General features: G+C 36.8%; 2 protein-coding genes across 4 annotated transcripts in view; both read left to right on the plus strand.

The window, feature by feature from the left end:
• The window catches only part of MSI1 (musashi RNA binding protein 1), a 50,643-nt gene extending 40,844 nt beyond the window's left edge, over positions 1–9,799 (plus strand). For all 3 annotated transcript variants that reach the window (XM_053700531.1, XM_053700532.1, XM_053700533.1), the window contains one exon: positions 7,968–9,799. The gene's annotated coding sequence lies outside the window, so the exon portion shown is untranslated. The remainder of the gene's footprint in view (positions 1–7,967) is intronic.
• Positions 1–14,896, plus strand: part of PLA2G1B (phospholipase A2 group IB) — a 53,085-nt gene that overhangs the window by 1,051 nt on the left and 37,138 nt on the right. Inside the window, 1 exon segment of the mRNA XM_053699800.1 lies at positions 7,968–8,058. Within this exon segment, the coding sequence (XP_053555775.1) occupies positions 7,968–8,058 (91 nt within the window).

The raw sequence follows: 14,896 nt of genomic DNA on the forward strand, positions 1-14,896 counted from the left end.
ACAGGTTCAAGAGCAACCCATTCAGCAAGTGAGGATAATTGCTAGATAAATAAAAGAGGTTTTATTTTTTTGCATTTGGTCTTTTTCTTTGATAGGCCTATAGCTTCCTTTACGAAATAAGACTGTTATTATTATTATGCATTGTATGCTGAGGTGGTTACATATCTTGATATATGTTTACAATGTGGAGATGATATTTATGATATATTGATATGAATATTTTAATGCTAAAATACCTCAATAAAAAACTATTTTTTTGATATTTTTTTAATATAAAATAAATATTAATGTAGTTTGAACTACAATTTATCTTCCTATACTAATATGGGCTGTTCATCGCCCACCTTTCTTTTTACTATTAATCGCTAGGGAAGATGCCAAGAAGCAAATTTGGTAACCTGCAAATCATATTGCTGGTTTAGGCAATTTACTGCTTTTGGAAACCTAAGTTACAGAATTTGCTTTTTGACTTCTCTAGGGAATGTGAGACAGAGCACAGTTTATTTATCTATTTTTTACACAGAAACAAGAGGTCTTTAATTTTAAAGGGACAGTCAAGTCCAAAAAAAACTTTCATGATTCAAATAGGGCATGTAGTTTTAAACAACTTTCCAATTTACTTTTATCACCAATTTTGCTTTGTTCTCTTGGTATTCTTAGTTGAAAGCTAAACCTAGGAGGTTCATATGCTAATTTCTTAGACCTTGAAGGCCGCCTCTAATCTAAATGCATTTTGATAGTTTTTCACCACTAGAGGGCATTAGTTCATGTGTTTCATATAGATAAAATTGAGCTCATGCACGTGAATTTACCATGGAGTCAGCTCTGATTGGCTAAAATGCAAGTCTATCAAAAGAACTGAAATAAGGGGGCAGTCTGCTGAAGCTTAGATACAAGGTAATTACAGAGGTAAAACGTGTATAATTATAACTGTGTTAGTTATGCAAAACTGGGGAATTGGTAATTAGGGGATTATCTATCTTTTAAGACAACAAAAATTCTGGTGTTGACTGTCCCTTTAAGGCCCAGTTGTGTTTCCTGTTAGCTTCAAAATCAAAATAAATGTCTTTAACTTATTTCATGTAGAAATCTTTATTTATTATGTTTAAATAGTGCTCTTTCATGTGCCTGATAGAATTTTTAGAGGTTTATGTTCCTTAAAATGAAGAATGCCTAGAAGGCAATTTAAATTGTGTATGCAAGTCCATTTACATAGATACTTCTTCATATGGTAAAATGTATTAAGAAGCCAGATTAGAGTTTTAGAGAAATGCAGTGATTGGCTTTCTGTGATTTTTTTTTTTTTTCATCACTTGATTACAATAACAGAGGAGAGGGAGACACATCCGACTCAAGGTAGTAATCTATTTGATAGAAATAGACACACACTAGTAATGTAACTTACTAGAAGGTAGATAAAAGCAAGCCTCAAAACAGAAAGGTAATGGAGTTCACAATAGCAACGTAGCGGCGTCAGTCAAATCTGAAGGAGCCGTCTACATTCAGAGGATTCAAAAGTTCCCGGCTGTTGCTTCGAAAGCGTGATTGATCTTGAGAAAGCCGGGCTGTCACCGGCGAAACGCGTTGAGCTTTTTGGTCATCCTGTGGATCCGTAGTAGCAGCTGGAAGGACGCTCAGTGACGTGTCTTGTCAATCACGCTTTCGAAGCAACAGCCAGGAACTTTTGAATCCTCTGAGCGTAGACGGCTCCTTCAGATTTGACTTACGCCGCTATGTTGCTATTGTGAACTCCATTACCTTTCTGTTTTGAGGCTTGCTTTTATCTATCTTCTAGTAAGTTACATTACTAGTGTGTGTCTATTTCTATCAAATAAATTACTACCTTGAGTCGGATGTGCACTGTCTCCCTCTCCTCTGTTGCAGTTTACTCATTACCCCATTGGTGGATAAGGAACCCATTGATTGCTGCATAGCTGCACTCCGCTGAATCTATCTGCTCACCCTCCGATTGAACAACATTGCTGTGTGGGCATATTCAATTTTTCTACCATACTTCAGGATACATGTTGCCCGGTAATGTTGCGCAGCTCTTTTTTATGTATATACTTGATTACAATAACCCAAAAGATTGGATCACATAAAACTATGTAGTTTATAATATAATGTTTTTCTTTTAATATTTTAACCAAATTACCTTGTTTTAGTGTGGAATACCTCCACAGCTGTCCCAGAGAAGGTAAGGGGGGGGGGGCTTGTGAGCAGTGTCCCTCATGTGTCTTGTGGGTAGATCAGTGATAGGAGGGCCAGGGCAGTGCTTTTTGCCATGGAATGGGGCGGGGCATACTGCTGGGTTGGGAGGAGTTGGAACGATCTGACTTGTGGCAGTCATGTCATATGGACATTTTCCCTGACCGGGGAAGCTGCAGAAGGGACAGCAGGCAGATCCCCCCTCCACCACCACCACCACAACAATCCTACAAGCTCTAGGACAGTTGAGTAGTTTGCTATGGGTTATGCTCCAATCCGTTATAAGAGCTGTGCAAGTGTATCACAAGCCTTTGCCCAGGGTTTTCAGATTCAATTTTCCATGGCTTTGCAGAGTGTTAACTTCAATGATAGTTTCTTCGTTTAACCATAATAACTTGAATTCAATTTTTTTACTATGAAACTTGTACACTTAAATACACACACCAGCATGTTCATTTATGATTTTAATGAAGTGTTTGGACATTTATAAATTATAAAATTATGCAATGATTGCAGCTACACACATATGCTGCTTGTAACTGACTCACCTGCTCTTAATCAGCTCAGGATTGACAGTAAATATCTGCTATTGAGCTGACTTTAATATGCGTTTAACTCCTATTCTTATATGAAACCAATAATGCAATAGGAAAGGATCTGGCGCAATGAAGCATTTTCGTATTGCAGTTCTATGTCCCTTTATTTGTGCACCTTTATAAGTTGATACTAATGGCTACAAGAAAATGGTTTTTAAAACGTTTAATTCATGAAAACAAAATGACTGATTTAGCCAGAACATGTTTTGCTGCAAAATAAAAACAGCAACAACAAAAATAAATAAAATAATCTAGCTTGAACTGAAAATTCATGTTAAAGTGTCAATAAACTCAACATATTCCCATAAATGAATTGATTTAAACATAACAGTATACATTTGTATTTATGTTGCTGCTTTTCCCGTACAATACCTTACTTTTTCCTAGAGAGGCGGAATATCAAATACTGCAACATAATTTTGCTGCACAATGTTGCAGTTTGACTCACTGCACAGTGATTGCTTAGAGCAGTACCCAAACTCACAATCAATCAGCCCTAATTGGTCCTAATCAACAGCAGATAAAATAAAAATATTCACCAAGGTTTGTAGGTAATTTGTTACAGCAATGTGCAGAGTTTTACAAATCAATGAGTGTTTTACGTGTTTCTGAAGCATTTCATTTTGTGTGCAGATCTTTTACAGTTCTTTACATAAATGGCAGGGGCGAAACTACAGGGGGTGCAGAGGTCGTAATTTTTTTTAAAAATAAAAAGTTGACCTGCCATTGCCTGCACTGATATCATGTGAGTGTGACACGATGCTTCACTAGTGTTTCTGACTACAGGGGTTAGTCTTTCTGTTTTACCCATTGGTGTGTGTATGTATGTATGTGACTATGGCCTCTATTTAAAAAGCCGTTAACTTACCTGCATTTGACGGCACCAATATGCTCGCCTAAGTTCACCTAACATCGCTGCCACGGACCTGAATACGTTCTCTAAAATTATCAAAAAAGCTGTCAAAAAGCCACGCACCAAGTACGGAGCGATTACTAAATAAATTGTTTAACCCCTAAACCACCGCTCCCGGAGCCCACCGCCACCTACATTATATTTATTAACCCCTAATCTGCCCCCACACACCGCTGCCACTATAATAAACATATTAACCCCTAAGCCTAAGTCTAACCCTAAACCTAACACCCAATATAATTTAAATAAATCTAAATAAATATTAATATAATTAACTAAATTATTCCTATTTAAAACTAAATACTTACCTATAAAATAAACCCTACAATAGCTACAATATAACTAATAGTTACATTGTATCTAGCTTAGGGTTTATTTTTATTTTACAGGCAAGTTTGTATTTATTTTAACTATGTACAATAGTTATGAAATAGTTATTAACTATTTAATAACTACGTAGCTAATATAAATACAAAGTTACCTGTAAAATAAAACCTAACCTAAGTTACAATTACACCTAACACTACACTATAATTAAATTAATTCCCTAAATTAACTACAATTAATTACAATTAAATAAAATTAACTAAAGTACAAAAAAAACACTAAATTACAGAAAATAAAAAAGAAATTACAAGAATTTTAAACTAATTACACCTAATCTATTCCCCCTAATAAAATAAAAAAGCCCCCCAAAATAATAAAAAGCCCTAGCCTACACTGAATTACAAATAGCCCTTAAAAGGGCCTTTTGCGGGGCATTGCCCCAAAGTAATCATCTCTTTTACCTGTCTCAAGGTAGGGTGATCTTCAAGGGGTTAGTGTTAGGTTTTTTTAAGGGGGGATTGGGTGGGTTTTAGAGTAGGGTTGGGTGTGTGGGTGGTGGGTTTTAATGTTGGGGGAGGTATTGTAATTTTTTTTACAGGTAAAAGAGCTGATTACTTTGGGGCAATGCCCCGCAAAAAGCCCTTTTAAGGGCTATTTGTAATTTAGTGTAGGGTAGGGCTTTTTATTATTTTGGGGGGCTTTTTTATTTTATTAGGGGAATTAGATTAGGTGTATTTAGCTTAAAATTCTTGTAATTATTTTATTATTTTCTGTAATTTAGTGTTTGTTTTTTTGGACTTTAGTTAATTTTATTTAATTGTAGTTAATTTAGGGAATTAATTTAATTATAGTGTAGTGTTAGGTGTAATTGTAACTTAGGTTAGGTATTATTTTACAGGTATTTGTATTTATTTTAACTAGGTAGTTATTAAATTGTTAATAACTATTCTACCTAGTTAAAATAACTACAACGTTGCCTGTAAAATAAAAATAAATCCTAAGCCACCTACAATGTAATTATTAGTTATATTGTACCTAGCTTAGGGTTTATTTTATAGGTAAGTATTTAGTTTTAAATAGGAATAATTTAGTTAATTGTAGTAATTTTATTTAGATTTGTTTAAATTATATTTAAGTTATTGGGCTGTTAGGGTTAGACTTAGGTTTAGGGGTTAATATGTTTATTATAGTGGCGGCGGTATAGGGGGCAGCAGATTAGGGGTTAATATGTATAGTGGCGGTGGGCTCCGGGAGCGGCGGTTTAGGGGTTAAACACTTTATTTAGTTGTGGCGGGCTCCAGATTTTTTTAAATTATATTTAAGTTATTGGGGTGTTAGGGTTAGACTTAGGTTTAGGGGTTAATATGTTTATTATAGTGGTAGCGGTGTAGGGGGGCAGATTAGGGGTTAATAAATTTAATGTAGGTGGTGGCGGTGTAGGGGGGGCAGATTAGGGGTGTTTAGATTCGGGGTACATGTTAGGGTGTTAGGTGTAGACATTTACCATAGGAATCAATGGGATATCGGGTAGCAGCGAACATGAGCTTTCGCTGCTTTCAGACTCCCATTGATTCCTATGGTATCCGCTGCCTCCAGGGCGGTGGATTGAAAACCAGGTACACTGGGCCGGAAAAGTGGCGATCGTACCTGGTAGGTATTTGATAACTTCCAAAAGTAGTCAGATTGTGCCACAAATACGCTGCGGAATTCCAGCGTATTTGTGGTTGATGGCTTGATAAATAGAGGCCTTTATGTGTATTTATGCATGTATGTGTGTATGGTTTGTGGAATCAGCAAATTACAGACCTTGTTACTACAGCAAGGGGGGGCGTGGGGGTAACTAGTGTCACTATACAGTACCACTATATACAGTACAGGGGGGTGGACCATGTCACTGACTACTGTGGTCACTTTATAAAGTACTGGGGCGGGTAGGGTCAGTCCAGCCATCTCACCGGCAGATTACAGACTGTGTCACTGACTCACTATATACAGTATTGGTGGGTTAAACAGTGTCACTATATATATATACAGTAATAGGGGGTCAGATCATCTCACAGACTGTGGGCAAAGGGTACCTCCTTTTGCAGACATGTAATCTGATTTACATTTTTTTTTCTGTGTTAAATGTAAAAAAAAAAAAAAAAAAAGATATGTATCAAATTCACTTTTTTCCTGGGGGGGGGGGCCTTCTTAGATTCTTGCACCTGGGCCCTGTGAATTCTAGTTACACCTCTGATAAATGGACATACAAGTGCAAAAAGAGAATGCCCTAATACAGGGGGGTTGACAAATATATTTTAAATGTAGGAACCAGACAGTGGTATTTGTATACATTTATCTATATACTGTATATATATATATATATATATATATATATAAGAATAACCCAAAAAGTTAGTAGCCAGGGGTAAAATTTGGAGCCAGTTGCTCCTAGGTTTGTAAAGACCTGCTGTAACATGTTATAAAATTTTAATATAACACTTTTTTGCTTGCACATAACTATGTTTAACCCCCTACTGAGGGATTAAATACAAAGGGCCCAACGGTCTAAACCTTTCTGCTCTGGTGAGATGATCTTAGAAGTCTCATCAGTACTGTGAGGTCCCTCAAATAATTTTAGTAAGGCAAATTTTAGCTTGATAGCTGTTCAGGTTTCTGGATGTGAAGGGGCGATACATACATTAAAACATTTGTGTTATTTCTCTCCATAATGGTGAGTCTTTGATAATCAGGGCCATTGAAAAAAGTTATCTCCAAAGCAGCAATGCATTTCTGGGAGCTAGCTGTACACATTTGGTAAGCCAATAACAAGGGACACGTGTGTATCCACCAATCACCAGCTCTCCCAGTAGCGCATTGCTGCTACTGAGCATATGTACATACTCTTTTCAACAAAGGACACCAAGGGAGCAAAGTAAATGTGATAACAGAAGTGAATTTAAAGGGACAGTCTAGTCAAAATTAAACTTTCATGATTCAGATAGGGCATGCAATTATCAAACAACTTCCCAATGTACTTTTATCATCAAATTTGCTTTGTTCCCTTGGTGGTATTTTTGAAAAGCTAAACCTAGGTAGACTCAAACAGATTTCTAAACCGTTGAAAACGGCTTCCTAGCTGAGACCATTTTGAAAGTTTTTCACAGTTATCCAGTACTAGGTCATGTGTGTCATATACATAACATTGTTCTCACTCCCGTGGAGTTATTTAGGAGTCTGCACTGGTTGGCTAAACTTCATGTCTGTCAAAAGCACTGAGATAAGGCTGCAGTCAGCAGAGGCTTAGATATAAGGTAATCACAGAGGTAAAACGTATATTAATATAAACGTGTTGGTTATACAAAACTGGGGAATGGGTAATAAAGGGATTATCTATCTTTTTAAACAATACAAATTCTGGTGTAGACTGTCCCTTTAAGTGCCTTAACATGACATGCTCTATCTGAATCATGAAAGTTTAGTTCTATGTTTCATGTCCCTTTAATTGTTGTTATACCATGCATACATAGAATAACTAGTTAAGTCAAAATTTAGCTTTCATGATTCAGACAGATTATTGAAATGTGCACTTTTTTATGTGCACACTTTCTGAGGCACCAGACCCTACTAAGCATGTACACGAGTTCTACGTATATGAGTCTATGATTGGTTAATGGCTATCACAGATATAGAGACAGGGAAATAAAAGTAAACTTTGAAAATTAATCAGAAAGAAAATCTGCTGCTTATTTCCAGTTCAAGTGTGATTGCATTTTATTTTTATTATGCTTTTGTTGATTATGAAATTCTATTGTATGTAATTTGCCCCTTGTCCTAACATTTACAATCTTATATTACAGAGGTTATGCCCATACACAATAAGAATTATACCATTCATTATATATGATATTGAATCTAGTTCCTTGTTGCTCTTTCCGCAGGTTTGACTATGGAAGCATCTCCAGCCCATGACTATGATTTCTCCCCTCTCAAACTATTTGACGCCTGCACATTATCTTATATTCCTGCAAAGTAACAGACTTGGTGCCTCCTGCATAACACCTCCTTTACATCCCAGAAGCAGTTTTATTTATTTCTTGTTCTTTTACATTTGGTTCAAATACTTTTTGCCCAATTTTAGTTTTGTGTTTGTGTCCAAGTTATAGCGGTTTTGGGAAACCTTTCCTGTTATTGTGTTTTTGTCCTGGTGAAATGCAGGGAAACCTCTGTACACAATGCTGGAGGGAGGGGAGACCATCTTTGGGCCTAAACGTCTGGGAATATTATTGTGTTTTGTTTTTTGTTTGTTTTTTTTTTTTTAAATATTTTATGTAAATTTCGGCTTTTAAAATGTGTAAAACTGAGAATTTGAATGAACCGTGCACAAGAACAAGACAAATGTATATTTTGCTAAAGAAAAAAAACTATTTGTAGAACAGAAATTATTTTAATTTTCTCAAAAGTGGTTTGAATTTTTTTTTCCTCTGTAAAATATGTAAATATTGCAGACTGATCATTCTGCCTCCTCTTGGTCAAAAATGACCTGGGCTTCGTGGTTGCCTACTTGGGCCTGTATTTTAGCAATATTTTCATAAATATCTAAATGAATTGACAGGTCTTTTTTATATACCTTTTATTATGAGTTTAAAAAAAAAAAGAGACTTCAGTCCATATGAATAAGCTGGGACGCACTCAGTGTGTGAGAATCCTGAACACCCCCAGCTTTAAAATTCCTTACCGATTTTTAGTCTCAAAGCGAATTAACTTTTTTTTTTACATGTCACTGCTCATCTCTGGGGGGGGGCTTCATTTTAAAGAGGTTGCAAAGTTGGAACTTACCTCAGTATAAAAAAAAATCTTCCTGAAAGAATATTCTAATTGAATATTTATTAATGCATAATAAGGGTGTCTCTGAGAAATTCACATGCAATAAAGGGACATAAAACAAGTTGGGATAGAGACAAAATATAATGTGTACTTTAATTCCTTTATCTGCAAATATATACTGCACTGCCTCGCTATTAACCCTTTCCTTTAAGTTTACGATTTGTACAGCTCTAACTCTGCCCACACAATTCCTTCTATGGCTGTATCTATATCTACCATTGGTTTGGTAGAATGCAGACGTACACAGTGATTATCTGCTGGAGCATACCTAGAAGCAAATAAACTACTGTGAAATACAATGCCTGTGTTTCTGATGCTAAACACTTATAAGGGTGGGTGGATCAGACTAATACAGACAGCATAGCTGTATGTTTGCTTATTTTTGAAAATTATTTTAAAATACTTGCTAGCAATTTTTAAACAATTTTTTATGCAAACTATTTTTTTACTTAATTAGCCCTTTTAGGATATGCACAGATCTCAACATGTTTTATGGCACTTTAAGGCACTAACTTGGTATTTTGTTTTATTATTATTAATATATATATTTTTTTTTAATCAAGGCCATACCTATGAAGTTTCCCACCAAAACTCTTGTATTTATGGGCTTGTTTTACAATATATTAAAACAGATGCAAATCATATTCTGTTTCATATTGGTTTCATTTAAAGTCGAAAATAAATAATATACCAGCCTTCCACATTTTCTTCATTCAAAATTCTGTCCCCCCGGGAAGGGAATTGTGTAATCTACAAAAAAAGTTAATTATGACAGGGGCTTCATACAGCGAAAACTACTGCAAAATTCTAAGCAATAATATTTGTTACTGCAACTGGATTTTTTTAAAAAGATAGCTCAAAATAAATGATGAATTTTATTTCTGTGTATATGTGTCTGTGTCTTTTCTTGCTCATTTACAACTAAACCTTCGATCTCCCGCAACTAGTTGTTGTGTGATGGTCATAAGGATTGCAATTTAAGGGAACATCAAAGTTAAAATGAATCTTTCCTAAATAGAGCCATGTGAATAATAAAAAAAATATATTTACAATTTACTTATGTTATCAAATTAACTTATTTTTCTTGGAGCATTATTTAGCAGCCGTGTGTGTGTGTATTAATGTTATAAAAGCAACCTTTAACTTTTTAATGCCATTATGGCGTTCATATTCCGTCCTAATCGCGCTGGGCTTTAGCACCGTTAGGACGTAATGGAACGTCATAGCCGTTTGGCTGTCCTGAAGCCCAACGGAGCTTCCTGAATGCGATCACGGTTTGGAGCATGCTTAGCATCGTAGGGACACCTCCCTGACCCGATCCCATAACTGAAATCTCGCGATCGTGTGCTCGATCGTGGGATTTCAATTTAACTACATAGGAATGTTGTTCCGATGTTGACAAATTGACCATGTCATGAAAGGGTTAAAGTGAGTTATAGTAGTTTAAACTACTCTTTGGTAACACTCTATGGTAAACTAATGAACATGAAGGACTTTTTAAATGGATATTATAGTTACTACTGAAATGTGCATGTGTGCATTTCAACTTTGGATTGAAGGATCTTTGGAAAATAATGTAAATGCTTCTAGTAATATTTATTACCATTTTAGGAGTATGTGTAGATATGTAAGAGCAGATGGTGGCTTGTATAATGAAACTTGAGTAATAACTGGTTTAATGAACACCACTACTGCCTTGCTGAGAAGGTGTGTATGCACTGGGCTTACATAGCATAGGTACATATTCCCCTGAAACAGTAATAGCTTTTACTGGAAGTATTTTGCTAAAATATGCATATTGCACAAATGTTTCTATTAAAAAAATGCAAGCATCAGGAATTCCATTCTGATTATTATGTCCCTTTAATAAACTGAGAATGCATCTATCTTTCGGCTAGATTTGGAGTTTGGCGTTAGCCGTGAAAACAAGCGTTAGAGGCTCCTAACACTGGTTTTAGGCTAACTCCGGTATTTGGAGTCACTCAAAAAAGGGTCTAACGCTCACTTTTCAGCCGTGACTTTTCCATACCGCAGATCCCCTTACGTCATTTGCGTGTCCTATCTTTTCAATGGGATCTTCCTAACTCCGGTATTTAGAGTCGTGTCTGAAGTGAGCGTTAGAATTCTAACGACAAAACTCCAGCCGCAGAAAAAAGTCAGTAGTTAAGAGCTTTCTGGGCTAACGCCGGTTCATAAAGCTCTTAATTACTGTGCTCTAAAGTACACTAACACCCATAAACTACCTATGTACCCCTAAACCGAGGTCCCCCCACATCGCCGCCACTCAATTAATTTTTTTTAACCCCTAATCTGCCGACCGCCACCTACGTTATCCTTATGTACCCCAATCTGCTGCCCCTAACACCGCCGACCCCTGTATTATATTTATTAACCCCTAACCTGCCCCCCACAACGTCGCCGCCAGCTACCTACAATAATTAACCCCTAATCTGCCGACCGCAAAGCGCCGCCACCTACATTATAGCTATGTACCCCTAATCTGCTGCCCCTAACACCGCCGACCCCTATATTATATTTATTAACCCCTAATCTGCCCCCCTCAACGTCGCCTCCACCTGCCTACACTTATTAACCCCTAATCTGCCGAGCGGACCGCACCGCTACTATAATAAAGTTATTAACCCCTAATCCGCCTCACTAACCCTATAATAAATAGTATTAACCCCTAATCTGCCCTCCCTAACATCGCCGACACCTAACTTCAATTATTAACCCCTAATCTGCCGACCGGAGCTCACCGCTATTCTAATAAATGTATTAACCCCTAAAGCTAAGTCTAACACTAACACCCCCCTAAATTAAATATAATTTTAATCTAACGAAATAAAAGAACTCTTATTAAATAAATTATTGCTATTTAAAGCTAAATACTTACCTGTAAAATAAACCCTAATATAGCTACAATATAACAAATAATTACATTGTAGCTATTTTAGGATTAATATTTATTTTACAGGCAACTTTGTAATTATTTTAACCAGGTACAATAGCTATTAAATAGTTAAGAACTATTTAATAGCTACCTAGTTAAAATAATTACAAAATTACCTGTAAAATAAATCCTAACCTAAGTTACAATTAAACCTAACACTATACTATCATTAAATTAATTAAATAAAATACCTATAATTACCTACAATTAAACTTAACACTACACTATCAATACATTAATTAAATACAATATCTACAAATAACTACAATGAAATAAACTAACTAAAGTACAAAAAATAAAAAAGAACTAAGTTACAAAAAATAAAAAAATATTTACAAACATAAGAAAAATATTACAACAATTTTAAACTAATTACACCTACTCTAAGCCCCCTAATAAAATAACAAAGACCCCCAAAATAAAAAATGCCCTACCCTATTCTAAATTACTAAAGTTCAAAGCTCTTTTACCTTACCAGCCCTGAACAGGGCCCTTTGCGGGGCATGCCCCAAGAAGTTCAGCTCTTTTGCCTGTAAAAAAAAACATACAATACCCCCCCCCAACATTACAACCCACCACCCACATACCCCTAATCTAACCCAAACCCCCCTTAAATAAACCTAACACTAAGCCCCTGAAGATCATCCTACCTTGTCTTCACCTCACCAGGTATCACCGATCCGTCCTGGCTCCAAAATCTTCATCCAACCCAAGCGGGGGCTGGCGATCCATCATCCGGTGGCTGAAGAGGTCCAGAAGAGGCTCCAAAGTCTTCATCCTATCCGGGAAGAAGAGGTGATCCGGACCGGCAACCATCTTGATCCAAGCGGCATCTTCTATCTTCATCCGATGACGACCGGCTCCATCCTGAAGACCTCCACTGCGGACCCATCTTCTTCCGGCGACGTCCAACTGAAGAATGACGGTTCCTTTAAGGGACGTCATCCAAGATGGCGTCCCTCGAATTCCGATTGGCTGATAGGATTCTATCAGCCAATCGGAATTAAGGTAGGAATATTCTGATTGGCTGATGGAATCAGCCAATCAGAATCAAGTTCAATCCGATTGGCTGATCCAATTAGCCAATCAGATTGAGCTCGCATTCTATTGGCTGATCGGAACAGCCAATAGAATCAGATTGAGCTTGCATTCTATTGGCTGATCGGAACAGCCAATAGAATGCGAGCTCAATCTGATTGGCTGATTGAATCAGCCAATCGGATTGAACTTGATTCTGATTGGCAGCCAATCAGAATATTCCTACCTTAATTCCGATTAGCTGATAGAATCCTATCAGCCAATCGGAATTCGAGGGACGCCATCTTGGATGACGTCCCTTAAAGGAACCGTCATTCTTCAGTTGGACGTCGCCGGAAGAAGATGGGTCCGCGGTGGAGGTCTTCAGGATGGAGCCGGTCGTCATCGGATGAAGATAGAAGATGCCGCTTGGATCAAGATGGTTGCCGGTCCGGATCACCTCTTCTTCCCGGATAGGATTAAGACTTTGGAGCCTCTTCTGGACCTCTTCAGCCACCGGATGATGGATCGCCAGCCCCCGCTTGGGTTGGATGAAGATTTTGGAGCCAGGACGGATCGGTGATACCTGGTGAGGTGAAGACAAGGTAGGATGATCTTCAGGGGCTTAGTGTTAGGTTTATTTAAGGGGGGTTTGGGTTAGATTAGGGGTATGTGGGTGGTGGGTTGTAATGTTGGGGGGGGTATTGTATGTTTTTTTTTTACAGGCAAAAGAGCTGAACTTCTTGGGGCATGCCCCGCAAAGGGCCCTGTTCAGGGCTGGTAAGGTAAAAGAGCTTTGAACTTAAGTAATTTAGAATAGGGTAGGGCATTTTTTATTTTGGGGGTCTTTGTTATTTTATTAGGGGGCTTAGAGTAGGTGTAATTAGTTTAAAATTGTTGTAATATTTTTCTTATGTTTGTAAATATTTTTTTATTTTTTGTAACTTAGTTCTTTTTTATTTTTTGTACTTTAGTTAGTTTATTTCATTGTAGTTATTTGTAGGAATTGTATTTAATTTATTTATTGATAGTGTAGTGTTAGGTTTAATTGTAGGTAATTGTAGGTATTTTATTTAATTAATTTAATGATAGTATAGTGTTAGGTTTAATTCTAACTTAGGTTAGGATTTATTTTACAGGTAATTTTGTAATTATTTTAACTAGGTAACTATTAAATAGTTCTTAACTATTTAATAGCTATTGTACATGGTTAAAATAATTACAAAGTTGCCTGTAAAATAAATATTAATCCTAAAATAGCTACAATGTAATTATAATTTATATTGTAGCTATATTAGGATTTATTTTACAGGTAAGTATTTAGCTTTAAATAGGAATAATTTATTTAATAAGAGATAATTAATTTCGTTAGATGTAAATTATATTTAACTTAGGGGGGTATTAGTGTTAGGGTTAGACTTAGTTTTAGGGGTTAATACATTTATTAGAATAGCGGTGAGCTCCAGTCGGCAGATTAGGGGTTAATAATTTAAGTTAGGTGTCGGCGATGTTAGGGAGGGCAGATTAGGGGTTAATACTATTTATTATAGGGTTAGTGAGGCGGATTAGGGGTTAATAACTTTATTATAGTAGCGCTCAGGTCCGCTCGGCAGATTAGGGGTTAATAAGTGTAGGCAGGTGGAGGCGACGTTGTGGGGGGCAGATTAGGGGTTAATAAATATAATATAGGGGTCGGCGATGTTAGGGCAGCAGATTAGGGGTACATAGGGATAATGTAAGTAGCGGCGGTTTACGGAGCGGCAGATTAGGGGTTAATAATAATATGCAGGGGTCAGCGATAGCAGGGGCGGCAGATTAGGGGTTAATAAGCATAAGGTTAGGGGTGTTTAGACTCGGGGTACATGTTAGAGTGTTAGGTGCAGACGTAGGAAGTGTTTCCGCATAGCAAACAATGGGGCTGCGTTAGGAGCTGAACGCGGCTTTTTTGCAGGTGTTAGTTTTTTTTTCAGCTCAAACAGCCCCATTGTTTCCTATGGGGGAATCGTGCACAAG

This window comes from Bombina bombina, chromosome 2, assembly GCF_027579735.1.
Source record: "Bombina bombina isolate aBomBom1 chromosome 2, aBomBom1.pri, whole genome shotgun sequence".
Classification (NCBI taxonomy): domain Eukaryota; kingdom Metazoa; phylum Chordata; class Amphibia; order Anura; family Bombinatoridae; genus Bombina; species Bombina bombina.